At 50.8% G+C, this 17,059-nt stretch overlaps 1 protein-coding gene across 1 annotated transcript in view; it reads right to left on the reverse strand.

Moving 5' to 3' along the window:
* Positions 1–17,059, reverse strand: part of cerk (ceramide kinase) — a 37,913-nt gene that overhangs the window by 13,693 nt on the left and 7,161 nt on the right. The window contains exons 2-10 of the mRNA XM_030342266.1: positions 13,075–13,209; positions 11,496–11,618; positions 10,088–10,213; positions 8,372–8,441; positions 6,552–6,697; positions 3,342–3,416; positions 2,409–2,561; positions 2,049–2,154; positions 1,436–1,518 (exon numbers count right to left, since the gene is read on the reverse strand). Coding sequence (XP_030198126.1) covers positions 1,436–1,518; positions 2,049–2,154; positions 2,409–2,561; positions 3,342–3,416; positions 6,552–6,697; positions 8,372–8,441; positions 10,088–10,213; positions 11,496–11,618; positions 13,075–13,209 — 1,017 coding nt within the window. The remainder of the gene's footprint in view (positions 1–1,435; positions 1,519–2,048; positions 2,155–2,408; positions 2,562–3,341; positions 3,417–6,551; positions 6,698–8,371; positions 8,442–10,087; positions 10,214–11,495; positions 11,619–13,074; positions 13,210–17,059) is intronic.

Raw genomic sequence — 17,059 nt, forward strand, 5'->3', positions numbered from 1 at the left:
CCTCCTCCCTACTCCTCCTCCCTGCTCCTCCCCCCTACTCCTCCTCCCCCCTACTCCTCCTCCCTGCTCCTCCCCCCTACTCCTCCTCCCCCCTACTCCTCCTCCCTGCTCCTCCTCCCTGCACCTCCTCCCTACTCCTCCTCCCTACTCCTCCTCCTCCCTGCTCCTCCTCCCTCCTCATCCTCCCTGCACCTCCTCCCGACTCCTCCTCACTACTCCTCCCTGCACCTCCTCCTCCCTTCTCCTCCCCCTGCACCTCCTCCCCCCTGCTCCTCCTCCCTACTCCTCCCACCTGCTCCTCCTCCCTGCTCCTCCTCCCTACTCCTCCTCCCTACTCCTCCTCCCTACTCCTCCTCTCAGCTCCTCCTCCTGCAGTGTACCTCTTCACCTCCTCAGGGAGGCCCGCCCCCCACTTCAGAGAACAGTTAAGGGAGTGGGTCTCTGAGATGGTTAAGTTAAGGTCCTGGGTCTGAGATGGTTAAATTAAGGTGTTGGGCCTGAGATTAAGTTAAGGTTTTGGTCTAAAATGGTTAAATTAAGGTGTTTGGTCTGAGATGGTTAAGTTAAGGTGTTGGGTCTGAGATGGTTAAGTTAAGGTGTTGGGCCTGAGATTAAGTTAAGGTTTTGGGTCCTAGATTGCTAGGTTAAGATAATAGGTTAGATATGGTTAGGTTAAGGTGTTTGGTCTGAGATGGTTTAAGTTAAGGTGTTGGGGCTGAGATGGTTAAATTAAGGTCCTGGGTCTGAGATGGTTAAGGAGTTGGTTCTGAGATGTTTAAGGAGTTGGTTCTGAGACGTTTAAGGAGTTGGTTCTGAGATGGTTAAGGTGTTGGTTCTGAGATGGTTAAGGTGTTGGGTCTGAGATGGTTAAGGTGTTGGGTCTGAGACGGTTAAGTTAAGGTGTTTGGGCTGAGATGGTTAGGGTGTTGGGTCTGAGATGGTTAAGTTAAGGTGTTGGGGCTGAGACTGTTAACTTAAGGTGTTGGGTCTGAGATGGTTAAGTTAAGGTGTTGGGGCTGAGATTAAGTTAAGGTGTTGGGTCTTAGATTGTTAAGTTAAGGTATTAGGGTAGATATGGTTAAGTTAAGGTATTGTTGGAGAGATGCGTTAGGATTGGGTGATTGTGGTCGGGTCAAAGATCTGGGCGGCAATACTGGAGGAATTGCTTGGCCCGTTCCGCCACTGTTGCCTCAAAATTGTATTTTCAATGTAATTTTCACGTATGACTGCGACTGCGACCCAGAGTAAATGAGTTGGCCATAGGTGAGGCATCCCCAGGCCACAGCCACTCTCTCGCTATTCCAACAATGATTTTTGCGCCTTTTTTTTAACTTGCACATAAAAAAACGTGTAGGAGGTAGAAACTCAATCTACGGGAAAAAGTATCTGTACCAAGCGGTTGATTTCAGGCCGAGAGATGTAACGTAGAGCTCACCTTTGATAAACTTGTCCTCATCGTCTGATAAATGTTTTAGTTCCATCTTCTCTGAGCAGGACCCCTGCTGGCACACGTGACACCTGTAAGATCAGCAAAAGCACCTTGGTGTTAATAAGTGCATCAACACAGACTTCATATCTTATGTCTACCTATATTACGTTTAGGGAATTTAGCAGACACTTTCAACCAAAGCGATTTACAAGAAGTGCATTTGTTAGGTTCCCTGTATGCAACAAAGATAGCTAGGATAAGATGCTACACAATGTTCAGTACTGTTTCTTTCAGTGCCAGGACGAACAACGATACGATAAGGGCGTAAGAGAGGTGGCTTTAGGAAGGTAAAGGAGGAGCGGGGGCGATGTTGGGGAAGGGAGTGAGGCTACGCAGAGTCCAGGTGAACTCTGAACAGGTACGTCTTGAGTCTCGGGTAACTGGTGAGCGACTCAGAGTTGTGAGTTGTGACTTTGTTGTTCGACTTTTGGTCGCTCTTAGTGATGGTGGTCCATACATTCAGGGGAAGCCAAGGTCGGGAATCACTGCTGTATCGGCCCATCAGAGCCCCAGGTGTGAATCCTATTCCACGTGATCCATGTATTGAGTGTGTATTTACCGGGCCACGCATTGCTCCCGCACCCCGGGCAGTCGCTGTGTCTCTGGGGCTGGAACAAACCAGACGCTTCCCTCATAGTATTGATGGCTCAGGAAGGTTCTCACCCCTGGAAGAAGAACACACCTGCCTGTGTTAATTCGCCCGTGGGCCCGACGTTCGTACCAGATCGTACCAGGCGGCTCTAGAGCCCTGCGGGCAGAGAGGGTTCACGGGAAGGGCTTATAGCGCCTCCAGAAAAACGTTTTCCTTCCGTCTCTGGCGATGCGCTGACCCTTTGACCTTTGACCCCGGTGGTGAACTACAGGTCAGGGCCGCTCGATGATACGGCAGCGGGAAACAAATCCTAAAACCGAAGCTCACCTGCCAGGTCGTATCTCAGCGGGCCCATCCATCGGTTCCTCTCGCTGTTGGCCAGCACGTCGCCATAGAAACCGTAGCCGAGCAGGGAGACGGAGTATCTCAGGAAGGTGGCGTCGCTGTGGACGGAGCACACGTCCATGGGCTGGGAGTCTCCTGTGGGGCGCCGTCAGAGCGACCAATCAGACACCGGATGGCATTCTCAACACTGTCAGAGCGACCAATCAGACACTGGATGGCAGTCTCAACACTGTCAGAGCGACCAATCAGACACTGGAGTCTCAACACTGTCAGAGCGACCAATCTGACACCGGATGGCAGTCTCAACACTGTCAGAGCGACCAATCAGACACTGGAGTCTCAACACTGTCAGAGCGACCAATCAGACACTGGATGGCAGTCTCAACACACTACCCGGTGGGGTGGGATACGGCTTCGGAGAGCACAGGTGACAGGTCGGACGTGTGTGTGTGTGTGTGTGTGTGTGTGTGTGTGTGTGTGTGTGTGTGTGTGTGTGTGTGTGTGTGTGTGTGTGTGTGTGTGTGTGTGTGTGTGTGTGTGTGTGTGTGTGTGTGTGTGTGTGTGTATGTAAAGTGTCTTGGTGTTAAGTGTCCGTGTTTTTGCGTCTGTGTGTGTATGTTTATTTGTGTGTGTGTTTCTATGCGCTACACCCTTTGGATGACAATATGAGGTCCACTTCATCACCAAAAACTAGAAGATAGTTCCTGTGAACTAACGCAGTAGTTTGTTAAACTACTTGGTAATTTAGCTGATGCTTGAATCCAAAGCGATTCCCAGAGAGTACATGTCATTAGATAGGGGGGACGACGATCCTGTTGGAGGATGCGTACATCGGGGATCGAACCCTGAACCTTTAGGCTGGGAGTCGAGCATCCTCACAACCAGAGTGCTCTGTGACTGAGTGGAGACGCTCACCCAGGATGATGTGCAGGGCGGAGGTCACGGGGTCGTTGGTGCCCGTGGTGCTGTAGCAGACGCAGTCGGTGGAGCCTACAACAAACACGTTTTAAAAGCGTTAGGGTTAGAAGAAGACCTTAAAAGACCCTTTGAAGACGTCTCATCTCTTATTCATTCAATTCAAAGTAAAACAACCGGCTGGGGTTTTCTTTGACCGGGTCAAACATGTGCTTTAGAGTCTGAAGGCTGGATGCTCCTGCGATTTGTTTCGGGACGGTTTTTTTTACGGCCACAGCCACCGAGGATGGATGAGGGCTACAAAACAAATGTTTTTGTTCTGAGAGTTTTCCATTTGTTCTTTTGACGTCTTCCCCGGGGTTTGGTGACCGCCTTCCATCCAGACTAAATCGTTTGAAGCGTGTCGTTTCCTCAGAGCCCTTGAGCTGGGGGCTCAGTGAGGCGTGGAACCCGTAACCATCACACATCATTCTTTGAATAAATAAAAGTTCAGCCGAAGCGATGCTGGCGGAATCAGATCCTTCCATTGAGGAGTCTATTTAAAAACCTGTGTTTCGTGTTGAGTAAAACACTGTTTTACTGTGGACTGGGCTGAGAGACGTTATCCCAGACTACCACAATGTCCTTTCCATTCTCTTACTTCCTATGAGCTGTGGACCTCAATTAACGGAACGTGACAGGAAGAACAACAACGAAGACAAAGTTAAGTAGCAGTTGAGTTATTTACCAATCATTACCCAAATAAATATCCTTGTAATGGAAACAGATATTCCACTACCAGAAGTCCCGCCCTCTCTCTCACCTCTAAACCCATGTCATTTATAGTCCTGCCCTCCCTCACCTCTAACCCATGTAACTTAAAGTCCCGCCCACTCCCCTATAAACCCATGCAACTCACAGTTACATGGATCTCTAGTCGATAGCGTCCTGTAGCGAATCCCGCTTAAAACTTTCAGTCGTGAAGAAATCCCCTTGGAACGAATCGGTGTGGACAGAAGGCCAAAACAGAGAGAAAAAAGGTACAATTGTCCCAACTTCTCCGTTGGAGCGGTTCTGTCCTTGGGTCCCTGAGACGGCCTCTATTATCTCCGTCCTCCCCCTGGTGTACGGTGAATGCACGACAGCGGGCGGCTGGGAGAATGGATTCGCCAGGACCCCTCAGGCGGGGTGAGAGTGTGTGAGTGATCTCGCTGAGCGGTCTGAGAGCCGTGTCTCTCAGAATGCACATCTCTGCTCCTCACAACATCCATTCAAGTGTGACGGCTCCGCGGTGAATGGAGCTGGACGCTTTCTGAAAGTCAAAACTGAATAGGGAAGGAGATATTATGTGTTTTTTCTTTTGTGGTTTCTTTTGGTGTTGCATCTCCTAAAAGGACGGGGACAAATCTCCTGGGTAAGTCCGGTGTTGCAACAAAAAGCTGAGGTAGATATTAATCAATCTGTCCATCCAATGATCTCTCTCTCTCTCTCTCTCTCTCTCTCTCTCTCTCTCTCTCTCTCTCTCTCTCTCTCTCTCTCTCTCTCTCTCTCTCTCTCTCTCTCTCTCTCTCTCTCTCTCTCTCTCTCTCTCTCTCTCTCTCTCTCTCTCTCTCTCTCTCTCTCAGCCTCTCTCTCTCTCAGCCTCTCTCTCTCTCTCTCTCTCTCTCTCCTCAGCCTCTCTCTCTCTCTCTCTCTCTCTCTCTCTCTCTCTCCTCAGCCTCTCTCTCTCTCTCCTCAGCCTCTCTTTATCTCCTCAGCCTCTATCATGCTCATCCAGAGGGGGAAGGCTAGAGATTGACCGATAAACAGAAAGGAAAGAGAGACATGGAGAGACAGATGTGCAAACAGAGATGGAGAGAAATAGGGAGGGTCTATGGGGAGAGATTAGTCTGGCTATTGTCAGACCAAGCTCAATCGTAGATCGCACGTTGGTCTGGGGAAGCTGCCATCATTATCTTCAGCACAAGAGGCGTGATCAACGGGCCTAGTTCAACTGACCCTGTACGCGATTGGCTGTATGCCGTCGCTTCCCTGTCGTCATTGTGTTTAACCAGCCAATAGCGCGCCAAGGGGAAAAGCCAGCTTGGTGATTGGCTCCCGCAAAAACGTATCGGAAGCAGAAAGGAAAGCATTGCTCTTCTCCAGACCCTTGTGCAGGTCAAACTCAAATCGCCGGAAGAATGGGCGCGGCTACTCACTGTAGGGAGAGATGAAGTGGGGGATGGAGAGAGAGAGAGATGGAGAGAGAGAGATGAGAGGGGGATGGAGATAGAGGTAAATAGATAAAAGAGATGAGAGAGGGGTCAGGTGAGCAAATCATTCAACTAAACTCGCTCTCTTATCCCTCCTTGTGTTTCTATACCAGTGAGAAGTGTTGCATTCACACACCTGTCGACCAATCCTGAACCACTCACGGGAAAGCTCCCCTCATTTATCCGAGATGAGAGGGAGCGGTGTCTATTCTAAATTGCCTCAAACAGAGGCAGGTCACGGACGGATGGCTTTGGCATTTCAAACAAATTACACTTCCATTAAAGCTCTTAAATGAGTTGTTTGAACCAGATGTAGCCAACTGCTTTGTAGAACGTGTTGTTATGGTTGTTTCTGTGAGGAATGGAAGCGCGATTGTTTCGTGTGTACCAGGATGGACGTGAGTGTTTGTATTCTTGGTACGCAGGCAGGCGGTATGAGTGTAGCCAGGCGCTGTTGTTTACTTTCCTGCGCGGTCTAGTAACTGTTAAACTACAGGGTTCAGGGATTAGCGTCTCGGAGAACAAACCAAACACTTAAGCTCTCGGGAGATAAAACGCTGTTGTGTACGGAATCTGATGTTTCAGATTCAGAGGGCAGCTGTAGCTTACATTACAATATAAAGTTAAACAATGAGCAGGTCAATAACTGTCAGTCAAGCTTTATTGCCTTAGGAGCACGGGGGGGGGGGGGGGCATTTCTGTTGACGCCCTGGGAAGACTTAAACTGAAAGAGAACACTACTGCTACTACTACTACTATGTCAACGCTACTGCTGCTACTACTACTATAACTACTACTGCGACTACTATGTCGATACTATTGCTACTGGTGCTACTACTACTGGTGCTACTATGTCTGCTTCTGCTACTACTGCTTCTTCTACCTCTTACTGCTATAAAGTATAAATCAAACGTATTATTATTGTTATAATTCCGGCCAACCGTGTTACCCGCTTCCCCGTTGCCACGGCGACCCCTACCTGCGGGGATGATGCCGATTCGCAGAGAGCACGGCACCAGGCGGGCGTCGGGGAGGTCCTGGTCCACGCCGTGGTTCGCCTGGGTCCCGGAGACCAGGCCGTGAAGGACCTCACTGAACATCCCGTCTCCCCCCACACACACCAGCCTGAGGGCCGGAGAGAGGACCGCCTCAACACACACAAACACACACACCACCCTGAGGGCCGGAGAGAGGACCGCCTCAACACACACAAACACACACACCAGCCTGAGGGCCGGAGAGAGGACCGCCTCAACACACACAAACACACACACCAGCCTGAGGGCCGGAGAGAGGACCGCCTCAACACACACAAACACACACACCACCCTGAGGGCCGGAGAGAGGACCGCCTCAACACACACAAACACACACACCACCCTGAGGGCCGGAGAGAGGACCGCCTCAACACACACAAACACACACACCACCCTGAGGGCCGGAGAGAGGACCGCCTCAACACACACAAACACACACACCACCCTGAGGGCCGGAGAGAGGACCGCCTCAACACACACAAACACACACACCACCCTGAGGGCCGGAGAGAGGACCGCCTCAACACACACAAACACACACCACCTCAACACACACAAACACACACACCACCCTGAGGGCCGGAGAGAGGACCGCCTCAACACACACAAACACACACACCACCCTGAGGGCCGGAGAGAGGACCGCCTCAACACACACAAACACACACACCACCCTGAGGGCCGGAGAGAGGACCGCCTCAACACACACAAACACACACACCACCCTGAGGGCCGGAGAGAGGACCGCCTCAACACACACAAACACACACACCACCCTGAGGGCCGGAGAGAGGACCGCCTCAACACACACAAACACACACACCACCCTGAGGGCCGGAGAGAGGACCGCCTCAACACACACAAACACACACACCACCCTGAGGGCCGGAGAGAGGACCGCCTCAACACACACAAACACACACACCACCCTGAGGGCCGGAGAGAGGACCGCCTCAACACACACAAACACACACACCACCCTGAGGGCCGGAGAGAGGACCGCCTCAACACACACAAACACACACACCAGCCTGAGGGCCGGAGAGAGGACCGCCTCAACACACACAAACACACACACCACCCTGAGGGCCGGAGAGAGGACCGCCTCAACACACACAAACACACACACCACCCTGAGGGCCGGAGAGAGGACCGCCTCAACACACACAAACACACACACCACCCTGAGGGCCGGAGAGAGGACCGCCTCAACACACACAAACACACACACCACCCTGAGGGCCGGAGAGAGGACCGCCTCAACACACACAAACACACACACCACCCTGAGGGCCGGAGAGAGGACCGCCTCAACACACACAAACACACACACCACCCTGAGGGCCGGAGAGAGGACCGCCTCAACACACACAAACACACACACCACCCTGAGGGCCGGAGAGAGGACCGCCTCAACACACACAAACACACACACCACCCTGAGGGCCGGAGAGAGGACCGCCTCAACACACACAAACACACACACCACCCTGAGGGCCGGAGAGAGGACCGCCTCAACACACACAAACACACATCGCCTCAACACACACACACACACACCACCTCAACACACACACACACACACATCGCCTCAACACACACAAACACACACCACCTCAACACACACAAACACACACCGCCTCAACACACACAAACACACACGCGTGCGTGCGCGCGCACACACACACACACACACACACACACACACACACACACACACACACACACACACACACACACACACAGGAGAAAGATGACTCACCCGTCGTACTTGTCCAGATTGCCGCGCTGCTCTCTCAAGTGGTCGCGGGCGTGATTGGCGCGCTCCGTAACTACGGACACAGATTGGATGTCAAGGATGGGGCGTGGGGCTGGAGGCGAGCGGCGCTCAGAGGGAACGGCCGGACTCCGGGCCGCACGCCGTGATTGGGATTGGAGGCGCTTGACCGGGAGGACAGACCGGCGCTCCTGAGAGACAGAAATGAAAGATACCTCTGTGGCGGGGGCCTGGTCACAAGAGCAGCAGAGCTGAGACGGGATGGTTTAAGGCCATTACCAAGCAGTCTGTCCACCAGCTACTGGTCCACCAGCTACTGCTCCATCAGCTACTGGTCCACCAGCTACTGGTCCACCAGCTACTGGTCTACCAACTACTGGTTCACCAGATACTGGTTCACCAGATACTGGTACACCAGCTACTGGTCCACCAACTACTGGTCCACCAGATACTGGTGCACCAGCTGCTGGTACAACACCAGCTACTGGTCCACCAGCTACTGGTACAACACCAGCTACTGGTCCACCAGCTACTGGTCCACCAGCTACTGGTACAACACCAGCTACTGGTACACCAGCTACTAGTACACCAGTTACTAGTACACCAGCTACTAGTACACCAGCTACTGGTGCACCAGTTACTGGTCTATATGGACACCAGTTACTGGTCTATATGGACACCAGTTACTGGTCTATATGGACACCAGTAACTGGTTTATATGGACCACCAGGCTCAAAAGGCAGTCCACTAAGTTCCCAGTACGACTAAAGCCCAAACTCTGTGTTTCTAAAAGGCACCTTATTACAGAACCTGATTAGTTTCTCTTCTTCCTAATGCCTCCTCCATGAGTCATCTTCCCCGTTGAATCCCCCTCTCAGAAGCACCTCTGTGACTCTGATTCCTGCTGTTTTCCTAAACTCATTTGCTCTCCCTGTTCCCAGTGCCTCATTGTGGTTCGCTCAAATGTAGCTCCGCTTACATTTGATCGGGAACGCGTTTCTTGTTCTGGTTGTGTAGCGCATGGTGACGCACTTTGTATCGCCCTTCTGGCCGGGCTTAGCTCAGGAGGTAGATTGGGTCGACTTGTAGTGTCGAGGTGTCCCAGAGCAAGACTCCTCCCCCTGACTCGTCCTGACGAGCTGGCTGTCGACCCTGCGTGGTTGACTCCGCCGTCGGTGTCCGACTGCATGTGTACGGACCTTTTGTGAGTCGCTTTGGATAAAAGGCGTCCGCTAAACGCCCTGAAGGTACACAGTATGTTAATGTTCTGCTCGCCAGGCAGAACCAGTGGAGCTGGGCTTTATTGGAGCACCAGCAGCACACCGTGGCAGTGTGGAGCCGGCCTCGGCTCCACACTGCACCCACCATCGCGCCACAGCGGCCCCTGAATAATAGATGGTGTTTGGATTCCCCCGCTGAGTCCCACAAAACCAGCGCCCCCATCGTCGCGGCGACGTCGTGACAGATGGCGGTCATTTTGCACGCCGAGCCTCCACAGGAGGGGGGACGGGGTCGGGGTTGTGTTTTGCAAGAATGGAGGGGGGGGGGTGGTCGGACGAGGTTCGCCATGGAGATCCATCTCGCCGCCCGCGGCCTGTCATTAGTTGTCCCCGTGTTAATGTGTATAGCGCTAACGGGCTGTGAGGGGGGAGGGAGGGAGGGAGGGTGAGAGGGAGGGAGGGAGGGAGGGGGGAAACTCACTGATGACATCGGCGGAGACGCCGGCGCGGGCTAACAGCGGCGCCACTTTGCGGTCGTAAATCCACACGGCGAGCTGCCGGCCCCCGTGGGGGTTGATGAACACCAACAGGCTGCGTGGTCGATTGCCTGGGGAGAGCGGGAGAGAGAAGCGAGAGAGAGAGCGTGCGAGAGAGAGAGAGAGGCTTTAAGGAGCTTTGTGTAACAGAATGCACAAAGAATACCCTTGATTTGTCATCTGAGATTAAGGATACATGCTACAAATGCAATAATTAAGATTACCTTTAACCTTGAGCTATTTGAGACGACAATTGGAAAGACGTCAACAAACTACGACAATATAAAGTCGCAAACGTTATATATAATAAATTATTCATAGAGAGAAAGAGAGAGAGATACTCTGTGCTCATCTATCGCTGAATGTTCTGATGGTGATTACCCCTATATTCATTAATTTAGCAGGCATGATTCCAAAGCGATGTACAGGGAAATACATGCATTAAGGAGAAGCTGAGGTGAGTCTGTGGACGTTGGGGAAATCGGAGCCAAACACCCCAACCACTAGAAGATCCTGGGGGAAAGGGCCCTTACATGCTCGGGCCTTTCTAGTCTTCACCATCAAACCGCAGCATTACTGTGTAATGTCTCTGTACTGTAGATTGAAGATTCACATCAAAGCAGCCACTTCTTACAAACTGTACAGCTAGATGATTCCAGTTTGCTCTGGCGGGGGACGCTTGTCTGCACTCTGTCTCCCTGCATCCGCACATTTTCATCTCCCACACAACAACACTTCTCATCTTTTATTCATTCCCTGGCCTTGGTACATCCGAGGCATACGGCGAGATATTTACCACGTTTGGAAGCATAACACATGATAAAGGGTTTATTAATGAGTATTAATGACAAGGTGGGTAAGCCTAGTCGTGTGTTCCTTGGTAGTTGTTCAGATTCCGATAACAGTATTGTAAATTCCTAAAGTCTAAGCGCCGATCCGACAGCATCACGTGACTATCAGCTAATTTATTTACACCGGCAGAGAACATCACAAACACGGGCAGTGTTATGCTGCATTCGTTGACGTGTCTTTTCCGACCTACGTGCGTTCGAGCTACCAAGTCGTGGAAGAATGGATGGTCACGCTTATCGAGAAGACTACAAATATATTATTATAATCATTGAATGTAAATGTAATCTAGTTCTGAACAAAATAACATTGTCGGCAGTAAGTGAACCAACTAGACATTGCTGTCATCATAAGAGAACTCTTAAATATGAACAGTGTTATAAGTAGTTACAATGTATCGGTATACAGTCGGTATCGGCCGATGCTCATCCGGGAATCTGAATCGGTATCAGGAAGGAAATAATGGTATCAGAACAGCTCTTGGGTGGAGGCGGGCCAACTTACTGAGCAAGTTCAGGTTCTGCTGGACGGCTGTGATCCACTGCTGCTGAAGGCCCTGGTGGCTGCAGCAGAAGGTGACGTCCCGGCTCAGCCAGCGGTGCTGCGCCGACCGCCTGACGTAGCACACTGGAGCACACAGGGGAACAGGAGGAAGAGGTTAGCACCTGGTGGAGGTGAGTGGGCGGTGAGTCACCTGTATCAGTGGCCGCCTGGAACAAACAAGGAAACAGGAGGAAGAGGTTAGCACCTGGTGGAGTCACCTGTAATCAGTCAGCAGGTGCTATTGGTGATTCAACAACAGGTGGTCAGTGGAATGTCAACAAAGACTGCGTCATAGATGTAGAGCTGTGGATTGATTAACTGATTAACCACTTTGTGTACTTTAAAGGTGACATATTACACCACCAGGTTTGAGTGTGATTAGCCATTACAAGCCGTTTTGAAAATCAGTGTCTTCTGACTACACAAGTGGGTCAGAAGTAGTCCATCTAGATTCTAGATGTATGCTGGATAGATCAGTCTACCAGCCTACACAGTGGACTGCAGCAGACGTTGATGTATCCGTCATACAGCCCTCCCAGTTAGTAGGCAGGAGGCTTTCAGAGATAAAATACAATCAATGACAGTTTTGTCCAATCTAACTGGCTGTGAACTGTGTGGAGTGAACTAGCGTAGCTCGGCTGGCTGGGTGGCGTGAGCGGGAAGGGTTAAGGGTGAGTGTCAGAGTGTCAGATGTGTGTATCAGAGGAGGTGTATCAGATGTGTGTGTTTAAGACCGACAGGAGGATTGGGGGGGGGGGGGGGGGGCAGTGGGAACATTGCCGCGCCCTTCTCTGTGTTTTCATCTGAGGTCACAACACTTGATGAACGATCTACAGCGGAGACAGGGGCGGTTATGAGGCTTTCCGCTCTGTGCCGGATGGCGTGGACGTACGGCGATGTTGACATTTGGGGCGTGATCGATGGGGAAGACAACGAGCGCCCGTCTAGACTCTCATATCACCGTGAGGACGCTCTGAAGTCTTGAGATATGGAGATTGGGTAGCTAACTGTTGGTGGAACGGAAAATCAACAACATTGACAAATGGTGTTGTAGTTGTTCTGTCTGTCAAAGGCTTGTTCTGGCTCACAAATCACACCTCTTACAGCATCGAACATCCCACAGTCCTTTCTGTTTCCTCTTGTTTAGCGCTGGGTTTGAGGGAGTTTCCTCCTGATCCTTGTGATGAGGATGTTTCTGAGTGTTGTGTCGTAAGTGGTCGAACATGTAGCCACGCACACACACAGACAGACAGACAGACACACACCCACAGCCTCACACAAGTGTCTAAAGATTACATTGAAGTTATAATAATGTACGTTTACTGTGTGCTTTGGGATTTGCTGGCCATGACAGACAGGTCGCAATACTGGAACAACATTCCTGGAGTCGTATATCCCCCCTCTCTGATGTAGGACCTTAATTAAACGACTTTTCAGAAACTGGTCTGGGGCCAGTGTCTCTTTTGACGGCCAATCAGAACCACTCATAGATATGGAGCCGATGAGGTTGATTCATGATGTCGGCGGTTGGATGGCGTACCTGTGAAGGCGTGGGGGTGGGGCTTCTTGTGTTGCTTGGCAACCGCCTCGCCCTCCGCGGGCTCGGTGATGGGGTGGGTGCCGTCCCCATCCTGGACCGCCACAATCTCACACACCTGGACGCTGTGGCACGCCGCTGATGAGAGGAGCAGAAGGAATGCTTTGATTTATGGCCCTGGGAGATGGCTGGAATACCACTCTGACGCACACGCACGCACATGCATAAACACACACACACACACGCGCGCACGCATGCATGTGCGTGCACGCGCACACAAAAACACACACAAACAAACCCTAGGAGATGGCTTTAATACAACTCTCTGAAGTACAAACACACACACACAGAAACAAACACACACACACAAACCCCAGGAGATGGCTTTTATACAACTCTCTGATGCACACATCCAAACACACACACACACACACACACACACACACACACACTAGACAACTAGATACTGTACACATAGACACTAACAGACACACATTAAACACCTTAAAACTCCCATTGCTGCAACAGGCATGCAAATACACACATAAGAAACACACCTGCAGACTTACAAGCACACACACACACACACACACACACACATGCACCACAGTAGAACAGTTCAATGTAATGCACGGATATTGTTTTGACATTTGGCCGGTGCAGAGAGCTGTCCTCAGTCGGGTATCAACAGAGCCCTGCGTCTATGAGCGCGGGCGTGCCCGCCCCGTCCGCCAACCCCCAGACTCAACGGAGACACGGCTCTTTGAGACCCGGCGATCGCCGATTGAAGGGCTGATTTGAGTGTTCCCAGTCCTAAACTCCTCATCCATCAGGCAGAGTGCTTGTTGATTCCCTGTGTCTGGCAGTGCACCGGGCCCCCGCTACCCAAAACAAACACACCTAGAATCTACAACGACGCCTGGGGATGGAGAGGCCATGGAACGGAGGATTGAGGATCAATAATTTCACGTTCAAAGGTGATCTGAGTGGTAAGGTTTTTCCAAGGTCCAGTGGGGGACTATAGTTGCATAACCTGAGCATTTATGAAAACCCAGTTGAATATAGTTTTGTCTATTGATTGTTTGAAATTATTGTGTAAATTTAACAATAACACTTAAAGGAGAACTCCGGCGATTTTTAACCCCAAAACGGATGCGCGCGGATGCATCCGTTCTGCTATCGGCTAGCAAGGGCTTTCTGGATATGTCAACGGGGTAATCTGCAGTGATTGTTTACATGAAAAAACACAAGGTTTATACTGTTTCGCCCAACTATTTGAGATAAACGAGCACGGTGGTGTCTCGTAAGGAACCCACCCGTGTTACATAGGTCTTGGAATGGTTTTCTGAGTGTGTTTAGTAGCCCCAAAAGCGGATAAAGAACTTGCCCCCATAGGTTAGCGTTGTAGCTATTCCGCAGCGCCGGCAGCAAGTGCAAATCTCTGGCCCTGTCGAATACATTTTTGTTGGGTTTTCAGCTTTCCTCAACATGGGGTGACCCTCAGGAAAACAATAATCATGTTAAAAATCGCCAGAGTTCTCCTTTAAAACAAGCCAGCCGCCAAAGCAAAACATTATCATCCATTATTACAGAATCTAGTATCCTGACCAATCAGAATACTCTATTTTGGTTGGTCAATCAGTGCGATCAGCGGCGTTTTATTTCTGAACAACAGGCAGCTGCTATCAATAAAGGCTGATATGCTGCCTTTCAAATCACACTTTTCTTTTTTACTTGTATAACGTACTGCTGCTACCCTTACAAAGTACGTACTGCTGCACACAGTGTGAATACAATTTGTGAATACAATTTTGCAAAATAGCCCAAAAAGAATACTGGCACGCATACTGTGCAATGCGACCGGATGTACCGCAGTACAACATCCCGGTATTGTTGGCATACTGCATTTTCCATACGTTGTATTGAGACATGCTAAATCTTTTTCTGGCATACTGAATAGTGTGGCAGTGTGGGTATTGGAACGCAGCCTCTTCCCACTGGGGTTCACCGTGGGACTAACGCAGGCGTCAACGCTCATGACACTAATGATGAGTCCGCTCCTTTAATGGAGCAGAGAACCGGTAGGAGACTCAACTAGTGAGATAACTCACAGAACATCAAAGTAGCCCAGCCATAATTAGTGTTGCGCACCGCACCCCTTGCGTGACCTGCGATGATGGCTCAGTGGTAAGGCTCCATTGCCACCGTTATTGGAGTGTTGATAATGTTGTCAGAGGCCCGCCGTCACTGAGTCAACACTGCAGTGCCACTCCATCTTCATAAAGTGATTTTATCAAACATCGGCCGTTGGCGGCTCCGACATCATCAAAAACACCAGGACAGCAGAACGGAGCCGCTTTGAACGGCGCGAGTTCAGTGGCAGGCAGCTACTCTGACGCACACAAACACAAACGCACACGCATACATATACACGTGAACAAACACGCACACATACGCGCATACACTAATACACAGACACACAGACTCATACAGAAATGCACACACACACACACACACACACACACACACACACACACACACACACACACACACACACACACACACACACACACACACACACACACACACAGGGGTTGTGTAAAAACATGACAGACTGACGCAGCGTGATTCAAACGCGTTCCGAAGTCAGACGCAGAGGTAAAGCGAGGGCAACATAATACGCCGGGAATAAAGAGAGGAACTTTCCTCAAACATTCTCCACTCTCTTCCCCGGAAAACGACAGGCAGCCTTCAAGGTGAGACGCAATTTAGGAGCGTCTGGCGCGCTGGAGGGAGAATTCATTCAAGGAGAATGTCTTCTGCTTGGAGTCGGAGCACAGCGCAGCAGGATAATGTTATGGCTATTAATATTCTCTTTTTGACAAATGGAAAGTTGAGTTAGAGCTTGGCAGGAGATGGAATGTAGAGGGAGTGCGGGAGAAAAGAGCAGTTGTGTTCCTGCATTATTCATGCGTCTGGGTGAAACCTGCCCCTGTGTTGGCAGCCATGATTGCTTTATGAATGCTTCATGAGCGGCGACGTTTGGTGGCGGAGTGAGTCAGGATGGGAACCTTGGTGTAGGGAGAATAGCCGGTTTAGAATCACAGCGTCGTCATGGTGTTAATTGTAGTTCATGCATGATGACGGCGTTAACCATTTTTTTCTCCGAGCCGGATGCAGGACGCATGAATAGCCCTACTGAAGATCCGAATCCCATTCATCTTCCGCAGTCTGTTGCTTGTTGAGGTGAGAACGTCAGATCAACCTGTGGAGTTGCCCTTGAGCAAGGCAGCCTCATCTGCTACGATGGACCCCCCCCCGTCGTGGTAGCGATAGAAGTGTGTGTGTGGGTAGACGCACCGTGGAACACTCTCTCTCCATTGCTGAACACGCACGCACGCACGCACGCACGCACGCACGCACGCACGCACGCACGCACACACACACACACACACACACACACACACACACACACACACACACACACACACACACCCTCGGAGAAGCCCACCCATAACAAGAGGCTCTCATTTACAACGTCCCTCAATTGGCTGAAGAAGTTCAAATGGTTATGATGGTACCGCTGTTCCCTTGTGCAAGGCATTGACCACTCTCACTCTCATTGACTTCATACCAGAACGTGGATTGCTTATAAAAAAAAAAGAAGAAAGAATGTTGCGTAACGATGCTAACAATGCTAAAAACTCTAAGTGGTGTTTCTCATTCAATTCCCAGTGTAGTTTAGCTAGGTCACAGCAGCACCGCAGCGCTAACCCGAGTGCTAACTGGCCAAGAGGTGAAATCCTCCGTGTCTAATCCGGAGGAGTGGGCCCTGAAATCCCTCCTCACAAAGACCCCCCGCTCAGGGAAGTGAGTCAGGCAGGGACAGGAGCTGACATTCACACACACTTACTTTGCTTCAATAATCCCTGGGTGAACTAGAGACGCACACAGGCACGGACACACGCACAGACACACTGACAGACAC

The sequence above is a fragment of the Gadus morhua genome, chromosome 19, assembly GCF_902167405.1.
Source record: "Gadus morhua chromosome 19, gadMor3.0, whole genome shotgun sequence".
Classification (NCBI taxonomy): domain Eukaryota; kingdom Metazoa; phylum Chordata; class Actinopteri; order Gadiformes; family Gadidae; genus Gadus; species Gadus morhua.